The 15,661-nt window shown below is 35.7% G+C and overlaps 1 protein-coding gene across 1 annotated transcript in view; it reads right to left on the bottom strand.

Annotated features, from left to right (window-relative positions):
* Positions 1-318: 318 nt before the first annotated feature.
* SLC26A7 (solute carrier family 26 member 7) overlaps positions 319-15,661 on the bottom strand; it is a 181,446-nt gene continuing 166,103 nt past the window's right edge. The window contains exons 15-18 of the mRNA XM_067712815.1: positions 9,565-9,665; positions 4,152-4,206; positions 3,966-4,069; positions 319-2,891 (exon numbers count right to left, since the gene is read on the bottom strand). Coding sequence (XP_067568916.1) covers positions 2,856-2,891; positions 3,966-4,069; positions 4,152-4,206; positions 9,565-9,665 — 296 coding nt within the window. The 3' untranslated portion in view covers positions 319-2,855. The remainder of the gene's footprint in view (positions 2,892-3,965; positions 4,070-4,151; positions 4,207-9,564; positions 9,666-15,661) is intronic.

Genomic DNA, 15,661 nt, shown 5'->3' on the forward strand with positions numbered 1-15,661 from the left:
AATCACTGCCAAAAAGTATATTTTACATTGAATTAGACGATCATCCCACAGTATGCAGAACATGCATTTCTAAGCATATGTATGTTCAAAAACATACTAATATATTTTGGTAACCACTAAATGTAAAACATTATCCATACAGGGTATTAACACATTAATGTTTTCATTAAAAAAGAGAGATTTCTTTCCTCATTACATTACACATTTATACAGTAGAGATCTGTCACATAAATTACTGCAAAGTAATTCAAGTTAGACTTTATAACACGTGAATCATATAATCAGGGGAAAATAACCTTTAAAATGAAAGATAAATGGTAAAATTTAAGGGCATTTAATTTGCATAAATATAATGTTAACAGTCTTTTTCCTGGTTACACACTTTATGGTTAATTTATATATGTCACTCTATTAGGTCCTTAACTGGTCTTATAGGTCAGTTTTAATTTTTCCCAATTTTATTTTACCATAATAAGTAATATGAAAGTAATTTATCATATACAAAAATAAGGTAATCTCATAAAACTAATTAATCATGACTAGAAACAGTCTAGCATCAGTGCCCTATTATAGTTCTCCTGTTATTAATGTCTGCTTTGAAATAAACATTTATGTTTTAGAATCTTGTGTGTCTGAAACTCATATTCAGTTACTGAGCTTTCAAAACTCAATTTCAGGGATTCCTACAGGTCTAGTCACTGGGATCTTAGTATGCAGGATAAGCCTTAGAACACAGGGTTATTTATGGTACATGTTTTGGTCTTCCTTTACTTTGAATATAATAACATTTGACACCAAAGTTATTAGCTTTAAGTTTTATCTATTAGATGTCTACTATAAACACTGAAATGCATTCAAATACATCTTCTCATACAACTAGGTGTCAGCTTTGTTAATAAAACAGAAGAAACCATCCATTGATTACCTGTAATGATTTTAACGCCATCTACAGTCCATAATCTCTAACAAATTAGAAAATGCCTACAGTGCATGCATTTAATAATAGACTAAATTTGCATAGAAATACATCAATTTATACATAGCAAAATATATTTCTTTCTTAACTTCCCTTGACTCATGTTTATGTGCCAATGACCAATGGATTAGCGATGGTGAATGTTGCCACCATCCACCATTGGAATAATTTAATCAGAAAAGGAGAGTGAAATTCCTTTCTTTAAGGAAATTTTACTTCTAATTATTACTTCCACATTTTCTTGGAACAGTATTTGATGGGAAGAAAAGTCGGCTTCACTCATTTCAATCCAAATTAGTGATGAAAGGATTGAAGCTTCCTGTGGGACAAAAACTACCGTTTGTAGTTCATGTCAATCAGAATTGACATGAATAAATAAGTTACGAGAATTTGAAATGTTTATTATTCCCCTTTCATTTTATTACATTGTCTGCCTAGGACTCAATGGTAAAAATAAGGGCCATGTGAATGTTTACTACACATTTGCTAGGAACCATTACATCACACGGCAGATATTAGAATTTACTCTTACAGATGTTCTCAAAAACACCTAAATTACCAGTCTTTAAATTTGTTTTCAAACTACTTCTCAAACTCACTTTAAAGTACTTGGCTTTTTGTTAACTGGTAATTTCTAGAACAGTTAAAATGTCTTAAGACTAAAGAGTGCATCTACATCTATCTTTGAAAGTGAGATTTCTTCATAGGTAAATCAAATTGTTAGATAAAAATATGAAACTATATAATTGTATGTGACTGAAAATATATGTAGAAACATGAAAATAATAACTTATACAAGTCAGCCTGGCCTGTGGTATTTATTTGTCAATACCCTGGTGGTTTAGTGGGTTAAAAGATAATCACTTACCTAAGCTCCCTTCTAACAAAAGAAAAGAAAAAGCATTCTAAGGAGATCTATCTATCTATAGGGATATAGATAGATAAATGTATTATATTATATTGACTATCTCTCTGAAATAGGAAAGTCCCAAACTACTACAGTTAATCCTATATTGGAAAAGTACAAAGCTATTCTACTGGTGATATTTTCTCTTCTAAAAATCATATTTGTGAAAAAATCATAAGGGGTTCAACTTCCACATTCTCTGGTTCCAAAAAAACTAAAGCTGAAAATGGAAACTTTTATGGGGTGGGAATGTGGAAATTAGGGCTATAAGTTCTGAAGATCCTAAGCAGTTCCAATATTTACAGCAAAACAGACTAATGTCAAGGACATGGTTTCACTGGGATACTACTTATGTTGAAAACATTCCTGAAGACATCCATGCATGGAAAGGTATGGAGAAGAATGGTTTCTAGTTTGCCATTTGTTTCTGTTTGACTTACTTTCTGTGAATTTCATAATCATATTGCATGAAGTAACATTTAAGCTTATTGATATTTAATGGCTTCTTTGGTTAGGGAAAATGGCACACTTGCTAAGTTGTTTTTATGTATTAGTTACAGGTGATCCTGCATTTTTACAAATGGCTTGCAAATGTTCTAAATCTCTTATCATATGACAAAGTATTTCTCACTTTTACAAATGAACTACAACAAACTGAATTAACACAAAATACTTTGGTATGAAAAAAGGAAATAAATTCATGTTTACCTTTCAGTACACTAAAACTAAATGCATACTGATTTTTATAAAATAACTATACAATAACCTACAAAGTGAATTTGCTTACTAACAAAGATTAGATAAAATTGTTGGCAAACCTTGAGCAGCGGTTATGTGGTTAGTAAGTCACATCACACTTATTTTAGTAGAGGTCATTTGTAGGATCTACACAACAAAAAATGTGAAAATACTTGAGTATGGCCTCTTCGGGGCAGTTGCTAAAGAAAAGAGCTGTACTGCAGCATGAGAGTCTCAGATTTCACTGTGGTCACTGAGTTTGCTCAAATTCTGAAATAGAAGGGGAAGAAATTAGCAATTGCTACTTACTTAACCCTTAAGTTGATATCATAGTCAAAGAACAGTAGTAACTGAAGCAAGCTGTCCAGCCAAGCTAAGAAAATGGATATTCTCTGAGGCATCAGAGCATAGAAATTTAAAGCTCCAGGTCCTAGGTCAGACTGCTGACTTTGAAACTGGCTCTACCACTTACAAATGGTATAACTTCCCTGGACCTCAGTTTCCTTATTTCTAAAAATAGGTTCAATAATAATATCTACTTCATGAGGTTGTGGCAAATTTAGTGAAGTAACATAGGTAAAGCTCTTAGCACATTCCTGGAACATAATGAGCACACAGTGAATGTTAGGTATATAACAGTAGTAGCAGCAGCAGCAGCAGCAGTAATAGTAGTAGTAGAAATGATAATAATAACAATAATATTATTATTATTCTGTAAATACATACTCTTCTAATTGCACATAATAGGGATGACTCAGAGAGATAACAGATGCTGTTCTAGGGTTAAGGAAAGGCCAAACAATTCAAAATCAAAGAAAAATTATGGGAAATCAAAGTTCTAGGAACAGTTCTTAAACTAACCATACAGCCCAGTATTGGAAGATAACTTTGACACTTCAAACCATGTGAGTGCTGGGCTCTGCAAATAGTATTTCCAAAGGTGGCAGTATGAGCTTAGAGTAAAGGGTATGAGAGCAGCAAAAAGCTATAAGGCTATATTTAGAGTTTTTGCATTTGACAGAGGTGGATTCCAATTCCCAGGATAGTGGATCCTGGAAGATGCATTTATTTTTATAAGCAAGCAGTTTGCACTTAATAGGTGATCACCAAATCCTCTAAGCAGTGATATTGTTGGAAGATCCAAATTATTAAACAATTCATAACTTGTCCAAAAAAGGAATGAAAAAATTCCTTTACTTGTAGCAGAGGACTCTGAGGAGGGGTCACATTTTAATAGGTTTTTAGATGTCAGTGGGATAATAGGCTAATATAAAAAATGCAAAGCCCATGTATTCTACATTTCAATTTTCTTATAATTCTGGCATGCAAACTTGCTCAACTCACCTTATTTAAGTGGATGTTAGTTATTGCAGCAGATACTGATTCAAAAAAAATTGGTTTCTCTGAATCTAGGTTTCCCCAGTATTTCATTGCTTTTATCAAAGAAGCTATAAGAAAACACAAGTGATATAAGGTTACGTGGAGCAGCAGAAGGATCATGTCCAATGTTAGCCAAGGATACTCCCTTACCTGTGCAGTGGACTAATGATACATCCACACTCTTGTTCTTGCAGTCCGTGTAAACCTGGAAGAATTAAAATAGTACACCCACAATTAATTCAGGATAGCTGGCAGGAAGGAATAAGATGAGCTTCAGAAGGCAGAATTTCTAGTAAAAAAAAAAAGTTAATGTTTATGACACCACACCACCAGGGGGTGGCATTGTAACACATTCAGGCATACTCTGACCCACTTCTAAAAGAGATGGTCTTAGCAAAGGAAGATGAACGCCAGCAAGGCATTTACCTTTTTTCTTTCTTTCTTTTTTTTTTAAATAGATCTTTATTGGAGTATAATTGCTTCAGAATACTGTGTTAGTTTCTGTTGTATAACAAAGTGAATCAGCTATATGTATACATATATCCCCATATCCCCTCCTTCTTGCATGTCCCTCCGACACTCTCTATCTCACCCTTGTAGGTTCACAAAGCACCAAACTGATCTTCTTGTGCTATGCTGCTGCTTCCCACTAGCTATCTATTTTACATTTGGTAGTATATATATGTCGATGCTACTCTCTCACTTTGCCCCAGTTTCCCCCTCCCCCTCTGTGTCCTCAAGTCAATTCTCTATGTTTATGGCTTTATTCCTGCCCTGCCACTACGTTCATCAGTGCCATTTTTCTTTTTTTTTTTAGATTCCATATATATGCGTTAGCATACAGTATTTGTTTTTCTATTTCTGACTTACTTCACTTTGTATGCCAGACTCTAGGTCCATCCACCTCACTACAAATAACTCAATTTCATTTCTTTTTATGGCTGAGTAATATTCCATTGTGTATATGTGTCACATCTTCTTTATCCGTTCATCTGTTGATGGACGTTTAGGTTGCTTCCATGTTCTGGCATTTACCTTTTATGTAACTAAATTTTGCTGCTTACATTTTCCATTTTAATTAATAAAAATAAAAATACCACTTTTCCTTCCCTATAAGAATGATATAAAATTGTTTTCAACCGTCTTTTATTGGAAGTCAAGGACCCATCTGTGAATATGATGAAACTGCTTACCTACTGCTTACTTTAATATTTTACAACAATTTGCACATATTCATGGATTCTCTAAACCCCATCCATGGACAGTAAATTGAGAACCTCACTATAATCAAAGCCAAGTTTCATTGCCCAACTTCCATTTTTATGGTCCACCAAGATGAGAGATCCTGACTAACTTTCTTGGCATACTGCAGGGTCTTGCCTTCTTTAAGTCCTAGAAAATCTCAAGTAGTAACAACCTTACTGAAGGCCCTGATCTTAAATTCACCCAGACCAAAGTCAGCCGACAAAACTCAGTAAATCCAGAAGTTTTAGTAAAGTAGGTTGGATTTGGTTACGTAATAGTAAAGTGTCATACATATAAAATGTAGAATGCTGCGTTTACAAAACTTTTTAAGGGTATGCATGATACACCCAAAATTTTCCCTTATATTCTTCCAGCAATAAGCAGTTATCTCTATGGTAGAAGAATTGTGGAATAATAGGAGACATCACTCTGGGCATAAATAAACAGGCAAATAAACAAATAAATAATACATGGTCTGAGGCTTGCCATTGAATAAATGGCTCCTGTTTTCGTAAGTTAAAATGACAATTCAAAGTGATCTGTCAGTGTTTTACTTTTTCTTAAGCTCAGTGAAGCACAAACACATTGCTATGGGTGGTTTATTGATGCTGATAAACATATTCTCTAGTTCACTAAGTAGAAGTGTCCTAAGTAGAAGAACAAATAGCATTCACTCCACTTTCTTCAACCTATAACTCTTAGGAGAATCTTCCTTATACCAAAGTGAGAAAATAATCCAGGGAGTGTTTTTGGGAAGCAGGAAGACATGCATGGCTGAAGAGATTCTGTGGCTCTTTAGTCTGGACCCTATTTCAGGGTGGCAGGAACTAAGAAATAGTATTAGTTGTAGTGATATTATTTTAAGAAATGACTTTTGCAAAATGAGAACAAATAGAAGCTAGCATTACTGAGTACTTAACTAACTTCTAGAAACCTTTTTATACGCTTTATATACAATATGTCATTTCTAAGCTTCACAACAACTCAAAGTATTTCTACTTCCAGTTTACAGAAGAGCAAACAAATACTTAAACCCAGATCCTAGAACTAGTTATGTAGCTAATACTTGGACCTAGAATTTGTCTATATGTAAAGTTTATGGTTGTAACATACATCATAATTTACTGTAACCATGATGAAATAAACTAAATACTAATAAGGAAACTAAAAATAGCAAATTGAAGGGCTTCCCTGGTGACACAGTGGTTGAGAGCCCGCTTGCCAATGCTAGGGGACACGGGTTCGTGCCCCGGTCCGGAAAGATCCCACATGCCATGGAGTGGCTGGGCCCATGAGCCATGGCCGCTGAGCCTGCGCGTCCGGAGCCTGTGCTCCGCAACGGGAGAGGCCACAGCAGTGAGAGGCCCGCATAACACACACACACACACACACACACACAAAAGCAAATTGATACAAAACTGCTGGTTTTGTATATACAGAAGGGCAAATGTCTTTCTGCCCATTTAAAAATAAAATACATCAGTTGACTTATTCCTTCATTATGTTGTGCAATATTTTAAAACCATTAAGATGAATTCTTAAAAGTTTCTTTCTCACCATGCCCAAAACATAGATTATTTGAATTCCTCTGAATTTTCAACCTTAGATCTTAAACTCACTGACAATAAGTAACCATTTCCTCCTCTTTACTAACTCTAAGTCCTGATTTGCAATATCTAGAGAGGACAACTAATAAATACTGGAGTATATTCAAAACAAATTTTAAATACAATTAAACAAAAAATATACATACTGACTTTTCCCAGTAAAAGGACAATCCTAGTCTAGTGTTGCTCAAAACATAATCCTTGGACAAACTACATTGTTTAAAATGAATATTCCTGGGCCAGAACCAGGACTCAGAAAACTGCATTTTTTTCCTTCCAGTTTTATTGAGTTATAATTGACATACATCACTGTATAAGTTTAAGGTATACAGCATAACGATTTGACATACATACATCATGGAATGATGACCACAATAAGTTTGGTGAACATCCATCATCTAATATAGATACAAAATTAAAGAAATAGAAAAAAGATATTCTTCCTCTGATGAGAACTCTCAGGATTTACTCTCTCAACAACTTTCATATATAACATACAGCAGTGCTCATTCTATTTATCATGTTGTACCTACATCCCTAGTACTTTTTATCTTATAACCAGAAGTTTGTACCTTTTAACTGCCTTCATCCAATTCCCCTTCCCCTCACCCCTTGCCTCTGGTAACCACAAATCTGATCTCTTTTTCTATGAGTTTGTTTGTTTGTTTGCTTTTGGAGTATAATTGACCAACAACACTGTGTTAGCTCCTGTTACATAATATAATGTTTCAAAATTTCTGTACATTTCAAAATGATCACTCCATCAAAAGACTGCATCTTAAATAAGCTCCCCAGGTGATCCTTATACACATAGGTTTAACAGTGCTCTTCTAGACCTTGGCAACACAGTAAATAAAAGTGCTGAACACAAGAAGCCCTCCAATGATGAGAGACTCTCTGTTTACAGTCAGGATTTAGATGCAAGAAAAGTATTGAGGTTGAACCCTATGCCAAATTGTGCAAAGTTTTCATGGTGAGCAACAAGAAATTAAAAGCATATTACACGTGGAAAATTTACCAAAAACAGCCACTAGATTTAAGGCCTAGGATATTTAAAATTCAATTCTTTTGCGTAATTTATTTCTTTTTTTAATATCTACTAAATCTGAAACAAAATCACCCCCCCATTTTTACAAAATGAATAAACTGAGATCCAGACAGTTTAGACAATTTTCCTAACCCCTCCCAGCAGGTGTGATAGATCTGAGACTACGCTCTGTCACATAGTAAGCTGCTTCTCTTCACATAGTCCCACCCCATCTTCACAGGAAAGCCAGACTGAAGCTGAGCTTTGTACTATCTTGAGTTTGAAAGGTTGGACATTTCAAATTTAAAATATGAATGAATAGAGACAGTTATGCAACACCATGAGAAAGCAATCAAAATCTACAATGTGAGGCCTTCTAGGACTACTGGTTTTAACTCTTTAAAAGTCAAGGTCCAATTTTGACTTCTGGCCATGAAGAGTAATTAATATAAAGACTATCCTATCCTTCGTAAATAAGTAGACAAATGGAGAAAATATATAAATTGTTTTTCGACAATGGGAACAGGCAGAAAAGGACTGAGTTTTCTGAAAGAAAAAAAAAACAAACGAGGTGAGCTCTCAGATCATCTCAGCTTTCTGCTTCAAAGCAGTTTGTGGACCGTGACATGATGTCGGGGGGACCCAAGCAAAATGCAGCCACTTTACTGAGCTGAGAAGACAGAACTGGTATTTAGGAAGGCTTGAGTGGATGAAATTTATGGGAGAGAGTAATGGAAAGAACGGAAATATGCAGGGAAAGAGCTCCAGAAATTGCCATAGGTTATGATTAAGTTTTTGGCTGAATACAAAGCCTCACACAGCAGGAGACTGTATGAAGCCAGGGTAAGAGAACCGCTGGGGAACAAACAGCCAAAGGCGAGATGAACCAAGTTCCACACAGCAGAAGCTAATGGAGGACTGAGGACAGCTGAGAAACAGACATTGCTTGGTCCTCAAGATCCTCCCTCATATTTAGGGTATTGAGGAGAGAATAAATGGAAATTAGAAAGGGAGTACATTCCTTGTTGACTTAGTACTCAAAAAAAAAGGAGGAAACAATTCCAGAAGTGTCTGAGTTTTCCTTGAATTGGCAAAATTAGGTGTTCCATCTAACTAAATGGAGGCTTCAGTTTTAAAGAAATAAAACTTTTATTTTTTGCAACCGGGATCATGGAGACCCCATGGATATCATGGGGTAGAGGACACGATTGTCTGAGAGAATGGAGAAAAACCCCTGCACTGAGTATTATTTCAGAGACCAGGAATGGTTTCAAGTCAGACTGTACCCATCCATGATGTGAGAGACAACATCCTGCCATCATCAGGTCCCTTGCTCATGGAGGGGACTTTTCTCCTTCTTTCTAGAAACCTAGGAGTTGACTGCCCAGCATCTGCTATACCCATTACATCCCAAGTCTATGTTCTGTTCTAACACCCCACATGAATACCCACCTCTACTCCTCCCACGCTCTCCAGATTCACACACAGTTAGAAACTTCACGGCATCTCCTGAAAAGAAATCTATAGTAGTGGGAGTAATAAAGTCTGTGCCCTTTGGAGAGAATGGGTGAGATGAGTATTGAAACAAGCAGGATCAAAACCCCAGAGCTGAGAGAGAGGCTGGTGAAACCCTGTTACTAAAGGGAAGGGAAAGAATCAGTCCAGACACAAGCTGTGCAAATACCTCAACAAGCATGGAGACTCCAGAATAGTCATAAAAGGTCAATCCACTGCAATCTAGGATTAAAGAACACTTCTGATTCAGGCAGGGCTGTGTTGCTTCTTCTGTAGGAGGAACAGAGTTGAGTTAGGGAGAATTCTTAGAGATTTTTACTGTTGACATTGTTGAACATTGGGAAGATTAATGGTGGCCTCGTGTTTAACAAGGTTAATTCCAAACACTTTTAATTTTTACATTTTTCAGTTAATTACTAATTATTTTTGAACTCTTTGATTTTTGAATATTCAAATGTTGTCTCAGGTAATTATTACATAACTCAGATAGGAAGATGGGCTAACTTAATTACCAGTATCATTTCACAGATAAACAAACTGAAGCTCAGCAAGTTTAGACGATTCTGAAAGGAGACCTGGCAAGTTAATGCCAAACACAGCCCAGAATCGAGGCCGCTAGACATCCTCAAAGTTCTCTTTGCACAATATCCCACATTTTCTTTCATGCGTATGCCCAGAGGTAGAACCCTATTTTGTGGTTTCTGAAGTTTATACAATTTTCGTGTCACACTAAGGAAAAGATTCTATCTTGGAGTGTGTCCCTCAGACTTAGAAGCGTTCTGTGTGAGGGGCCTGAAAATTAAGCTTCATTTGGTTCATAGTAAATCTGACTCTGAATGCACCTGGTGGGAATTTTGTTTTTAATTAGGAGTTCATGACCTCTTTCTCACTAATGTCCTCAGGGCCACAGTTTTCTCATGTGAAATGACATATTTCTAAACAGTGACAGGCCACCACATCTGAGGTCCATCTAAAGAGTGATAAGGTTCTGAGAGCAAATCATGTAGGCCAAGATTCCCCCACCATTAGAAGGGGGAATTCAAATAAACTCCAATTCATTCATTATTATGAAATTCTCTGAAAATATACATTTTTAATTGGAATAGTTTTGCTATTTAAAATGTCCATGGTTTTCCTCTATAGTGGCTACAGAAAAATTGGAATATGGTTGTTTCTCAATTAGCATTGAAGGGAAGTATGAGGGAAAATCGGTATTTTTAAAAACTAAGAAATGTTACAAAGTAATTTTTAATGTATTTTAAGAGTAGTATTCAGGTATAGGATTTGTTTCCAAGTTTCATCTTTAGATGTATATTCATATTTATTAATTGAAATAATAACAATAGAGCATGAGTTTGTTCACAAAATTTTTTGAAATGAAGTGAACCATACAAATGTGCAAGATCCTATCCCTTTCTTCTAGGAGTTTATCCTTGAGTGCCAAGGATAATGTTGGTAAATAACACATGATTAAAAATGAAAGAGAATGGAAAATTAAAAGAGGAAGAAGTCTCTTTGGAGCAATCAGGGAAGGCTTCACACAAAAGTAAGCTTGAAGGGTATGTTTAATTCCAAAAAGTAGAAACAGGATGGAGTTGTAAGCATTCTAATCATGTGGACAGCTTTAATTAAACACTAATGATAGTCTGAGATCTCAAACTTTTCCTGCTCCCAGTCAATCAATATTTATTGGGGGCCTACCTCATGCCAGGCACTCTAGTAGTGCCTTCTGTTTCCCTTTTTCTCCCATGAGAAGGAGGGCTGAGGGTAAGCATAGATCCAGGCTATGATACTGGCTCCAAATGGTAAATTAGAAACTCAAACAAAACGAAAAGTGAACACAACTTAGCTCTTCCACTGACCACTCGGTAGTAACCATTATAATTCAATATTTGCCTAACTAAAATAGGACCTAGCCCTACTATACCAGGGCTCTTATTTATAAATTCAGATATAATGTGTCCCTGCTCATTATCAGAGATTGGAGAGAGGGTTTAAGAATACAGGAAAAATAAAAATATGTATCCTAAGCAAAGATAAACAGTGGAATGTTGATTGGTATTTATTCCTTTTATCTCCTAGTCTCACAAACACACACACACATGCACACACATATGCACACATATAGGTTGGCACTACATTAATTAGTTTAGAGATACATTTATTCCACCTTATTTAGGATTACAGAGGCAGAATTACTAGATCAATATTAAAAGATTTGCTAAGACATTTGGCCAATTATTTGTTTGTGATATGTATTTCCTTGCAAATTTTTTATGATTCATAAATATATTTTTATCCAATTTGGAAATATTTTATTGAATTTTAAGAGTATAAGAATCTATAACAAATATCAGATAAGCTTTCCTGCAAAAGTTCAACAATTAACAAGATAAACATATATAAAATATATATAATGGAGTAGATATTTCCTTACAAAGTTAGATATAAAAATCTTTAGTAAGACTAATCATTTGCAATGTACCATGGAGTTCAAAATTTGAAGGGCTTGTATGCAATTCTCCTGAATATATCTGTTTTAAAAAATAAACTGTATGTGATTTTTTAAAAGACATCTCAGACCAGCTCTGTTTACATCTTTTCAGAATGTCAATAGTGTACATATCTTTTCAAGCTCTATGTTTAATGAAAACATATTTATACCATGGAAATCGGCAAGTGCAACAAATCAGTGCTTTTCCAACATCCCATGCCATAACCTCCACTCCAAGAGTTGTTTGTCAAAGACTTACCAGCACATCATTACGTAAATCTGGGTACTCTTGTTAAACAAAGAAAATAATCAGTAATGTTTAAAAATTCAATGGCTTGGATTAAATAAATAACTGAAACCTCTGACATATTTAGCAATAGATCTTAAAATGACAGTGATACTCTACACACAGCCTGCTGTCTCCACCTCCATCTTGAGTTGGGATGCTGTGCAACCGCTTTGAGCTAGAAACTCTGGTCTGAAGGTGCTGGGTTTGAGGTCTCTGCACACTGCACCCTATGAGCCAGTGAAACTAGACTAAATGCAAAACAAAAGAAAAAAAAGTGGCCTGGAACTGTACCAGCAATATTTTCAATGTCCTCCTGTATACAATTTGGTGAGTTTGGACATATGCAAACACTCATGAAAACATCACCATGATCAAGCTGAAGGTGTCATTACTGTGATCTGTGGGATGATTCTGCACATGAGCTGGTATTTCTCTTTCCTCTCATCAGACTTGGAGCCGTGTGGCTGGCAGGGTCTTGGTGCTCCAGCTGGTGTCAGCTCTGTGCCTCTGAGGTGGGAGAGCTGAGTTCAGGACATTGGTCCACTGAGACCTCCCAGCTCCATGTAATATCAACCAGTGAAAGCTCTCACAGAAATCTCCATCTCAACCCTAAAACCCAGCTCCACTCAGCAAGCAGTAAGCTACAGTGCTGGACAACCTATGCCAAACCACTTGCAAGACAGAAACACAACTCCACCCATTAGCAGAGAGGATGCCTAAAATCATAATGAGGTCACAGACACTCCCCAAAAAGCCAAACAGATGCAGTCCTGCTCACCAGAAAGACAAGATCCAGCCATATCCACCAGAATATAGGCATTAGTACCCTCCACCAGGAAGCCTACACAACCCACGAACAAACCATAGCCACTGGAGGTAAAGACCAAAAACAATGGGAACTATGAATGTGCAGCCTGTGGAAAGGAGACACCAAATACAGTAAGTTAATCAAAATGAGAAGACAGAGAAACACACAGCAGATGAAGGAGCAACATAAAAACACACCAGAAAAAAAAAAAGAGGAAATAGGCAGTATTCCTGAAAAAGAATTCAGAGTAATGATAGTAAAGATGATCCAAAATCTTGTAAATAGAATGGAGAAAACACAAGAAACGTTTAACAAGGACTTATAAAACTAAGAGGAAACAAAAAATGATGAACAACACAATAAATGAAATTAAAAATTCTCTAGAAGTAATCAACAGCAGAATAACTGAGGCAGAAGAACAGATAAGTGACCTGGAAGATAAAAAAATGGAAATAACTATTGCAGAGCAGAATAAAGAGAAAAGAATGATAAGAATTGAGGACAGTCTTAGAGACTACTGGGACAACATTAAATGCACCGACATTTGAATTATAGGGTTTCCAGAAGAAAAAGAGAACAAGAAAGAGTCTGAGAAAATATTTGAAGAGACTATAGTTGAAAATTTCCCTAACATGGGAAAGGAGATAGTCAATCAAGTCCAGGAGGCACAGAGAGTCCCATACAGGATAAATGCAAGGGGAAACACACCAAGACACATATTAACCAAACTACCAAAAGTTAAATACAAAGAAAAAATATTAAAAGCAGCAAGGGAAAAAAACAAATAACATACAGGGGAATCCCCATAAGGTTAACAGCAGACCTTACAGCAGAAACTCTGCAAGCCAGAGGGAGAACCAGGACATATTTAAAGTGATGAAAGGGAAAAATATACAACCAAGATTACTCTACACGTCAAGGATCTCATTCAGGTTTGATGGAGAAATTAAAAGCTTTACAGACAAGCAAAAGCTAAGAGGCTTCAGCACCACCAAAACAGCTTTAAAGCAATTGCTAAAAGAACTTCTCTAGGCAGGAAACAAAAGAGAGGGAAAAGACCTACAATAACAAACCCAAAACAATTAAGAAAATGGTAATAGGAATATACATATTGATAATTACCTTAAATGTAAATGGATAAAATGCTCTCACCAAAATACAGAGGCTGGCTGAATGGATACAAAAACAAGACCCATATATATGCTGTCTACAAGAGGCCCACTTCAAACTAGGGACACATACATCCTGAAAGTGAGGGGATGGAAAAATATATTCCATGCAAATGGAAAATCAAAAGAAAGCTGGAGTAGCAATACTCATATCAGACAAAATAGACTTTAAAATAAAGACAATTATGAGAGACAAAGCAGGACACTACATAATGATCAAGGGATCAATTCAGGAAGAAGATATAACAATTGTAAATATTTATGCACCCAACATAGGAGTACCTCAATACATAAGGCAAATGCCATAAAAGGGGAAATCATAAGCCATAAAAGGGGAAATCAACAGTAACACAATCATAGGAGGGGACTTTAACACCCCACTTTCACCAATGAACAGATCATCCAAAATGCAAATAAATACGGAAACACAAGCTTTAAATGATACATTAAACAAGGTGGACTTAATTGATATTTATAGGACATTCCATGCAAAAACAACAGAATACGCTTTCTTCTCAAGTGCTCATGGAACATTCTCCAGGATAGATCATAGCTTGGGTCACAAATCAAGCCTTGGTAAATTTAAGAAAATTGAAATTCTATCAAGAATCTTTTCTGACTGCAATGCTATAAGACTAGATACCAATTACAGGAAAATATCTGTAAATAATGCAAACACATGGAGGCTAAACAATACACTACTTAATAACCAAGAGGTCACTGAAGAAAACAAAGAGGAAATCAAAAAATACCTAGAAACAAATGACAATGAAAACACACAGACCCAAAACCTATGGGATACAGCAAAAGCAGTTCTAAGAGGGAAATTTATAGCATTACAATCCTACCTCAAGAAACAAGAAATATCTCAAATAAAAAACCTAACATTACACCTAGAACAATTAGAGGAAGAAGAAAAAAAAAAAAAACCCAAAGTAAGCAGAAGGAAGGATATCATAAAGAACAGATCAGATATAAATGAAAAAGAAATGAAGGAAGCCATAACAAAGATCAATAAAAATAAAAGCTGGTTCATTGAGAAGATAAATAAAATTGATAAACCATTAGCCAGACTCATCAAGAAAAAAAATGGGAGAAGACTCAAACCAATAGAATTTTAAATGAAAATGAAGAAGTAACAACTGACACTGAAGAAATACCAATGATCATGAGAGATTACTACAAGCAACTATATACCAATAAAATGGACAAGCTGGAAGAAATGGACAATTACTTAGAAAAGCACAACTTCTGAGAGTATACTAGGAAGAAATAGAAAATATGAACAAACCAATCACAAGCACTGAAAATTAAACTGTGATTAAAAATTTTCCAACAAAAGGAAGCCTAGGACCAGATGGCTTCACACGTGACTTCTCTCAAACATTTAGAGAAGTGCTAACACTTATCCTTCTCAAAGTCTTTCAAAATATAGCAGAGGGAGGAACACCCCCAAACTCATTCTACAATGCCACCATCACCATGATACCAAAACTGGACAAAGAT

The sequence above is a fragment of the Pseudorca crassidens genome, chromosome 17, assembly GCF_039906515.1.
Source record: "Pseudorca crassidens isolate mPseCra1 chromosome 17, mPseCra1.hap1, whole genome shotgun sequence".
Lineage (NCBI taxonomy): Eukaryota > Metazoa > Chordata > Mammalia > Artiodactyla > Delphinidae > Pseudorca > Pseudorca crassidens.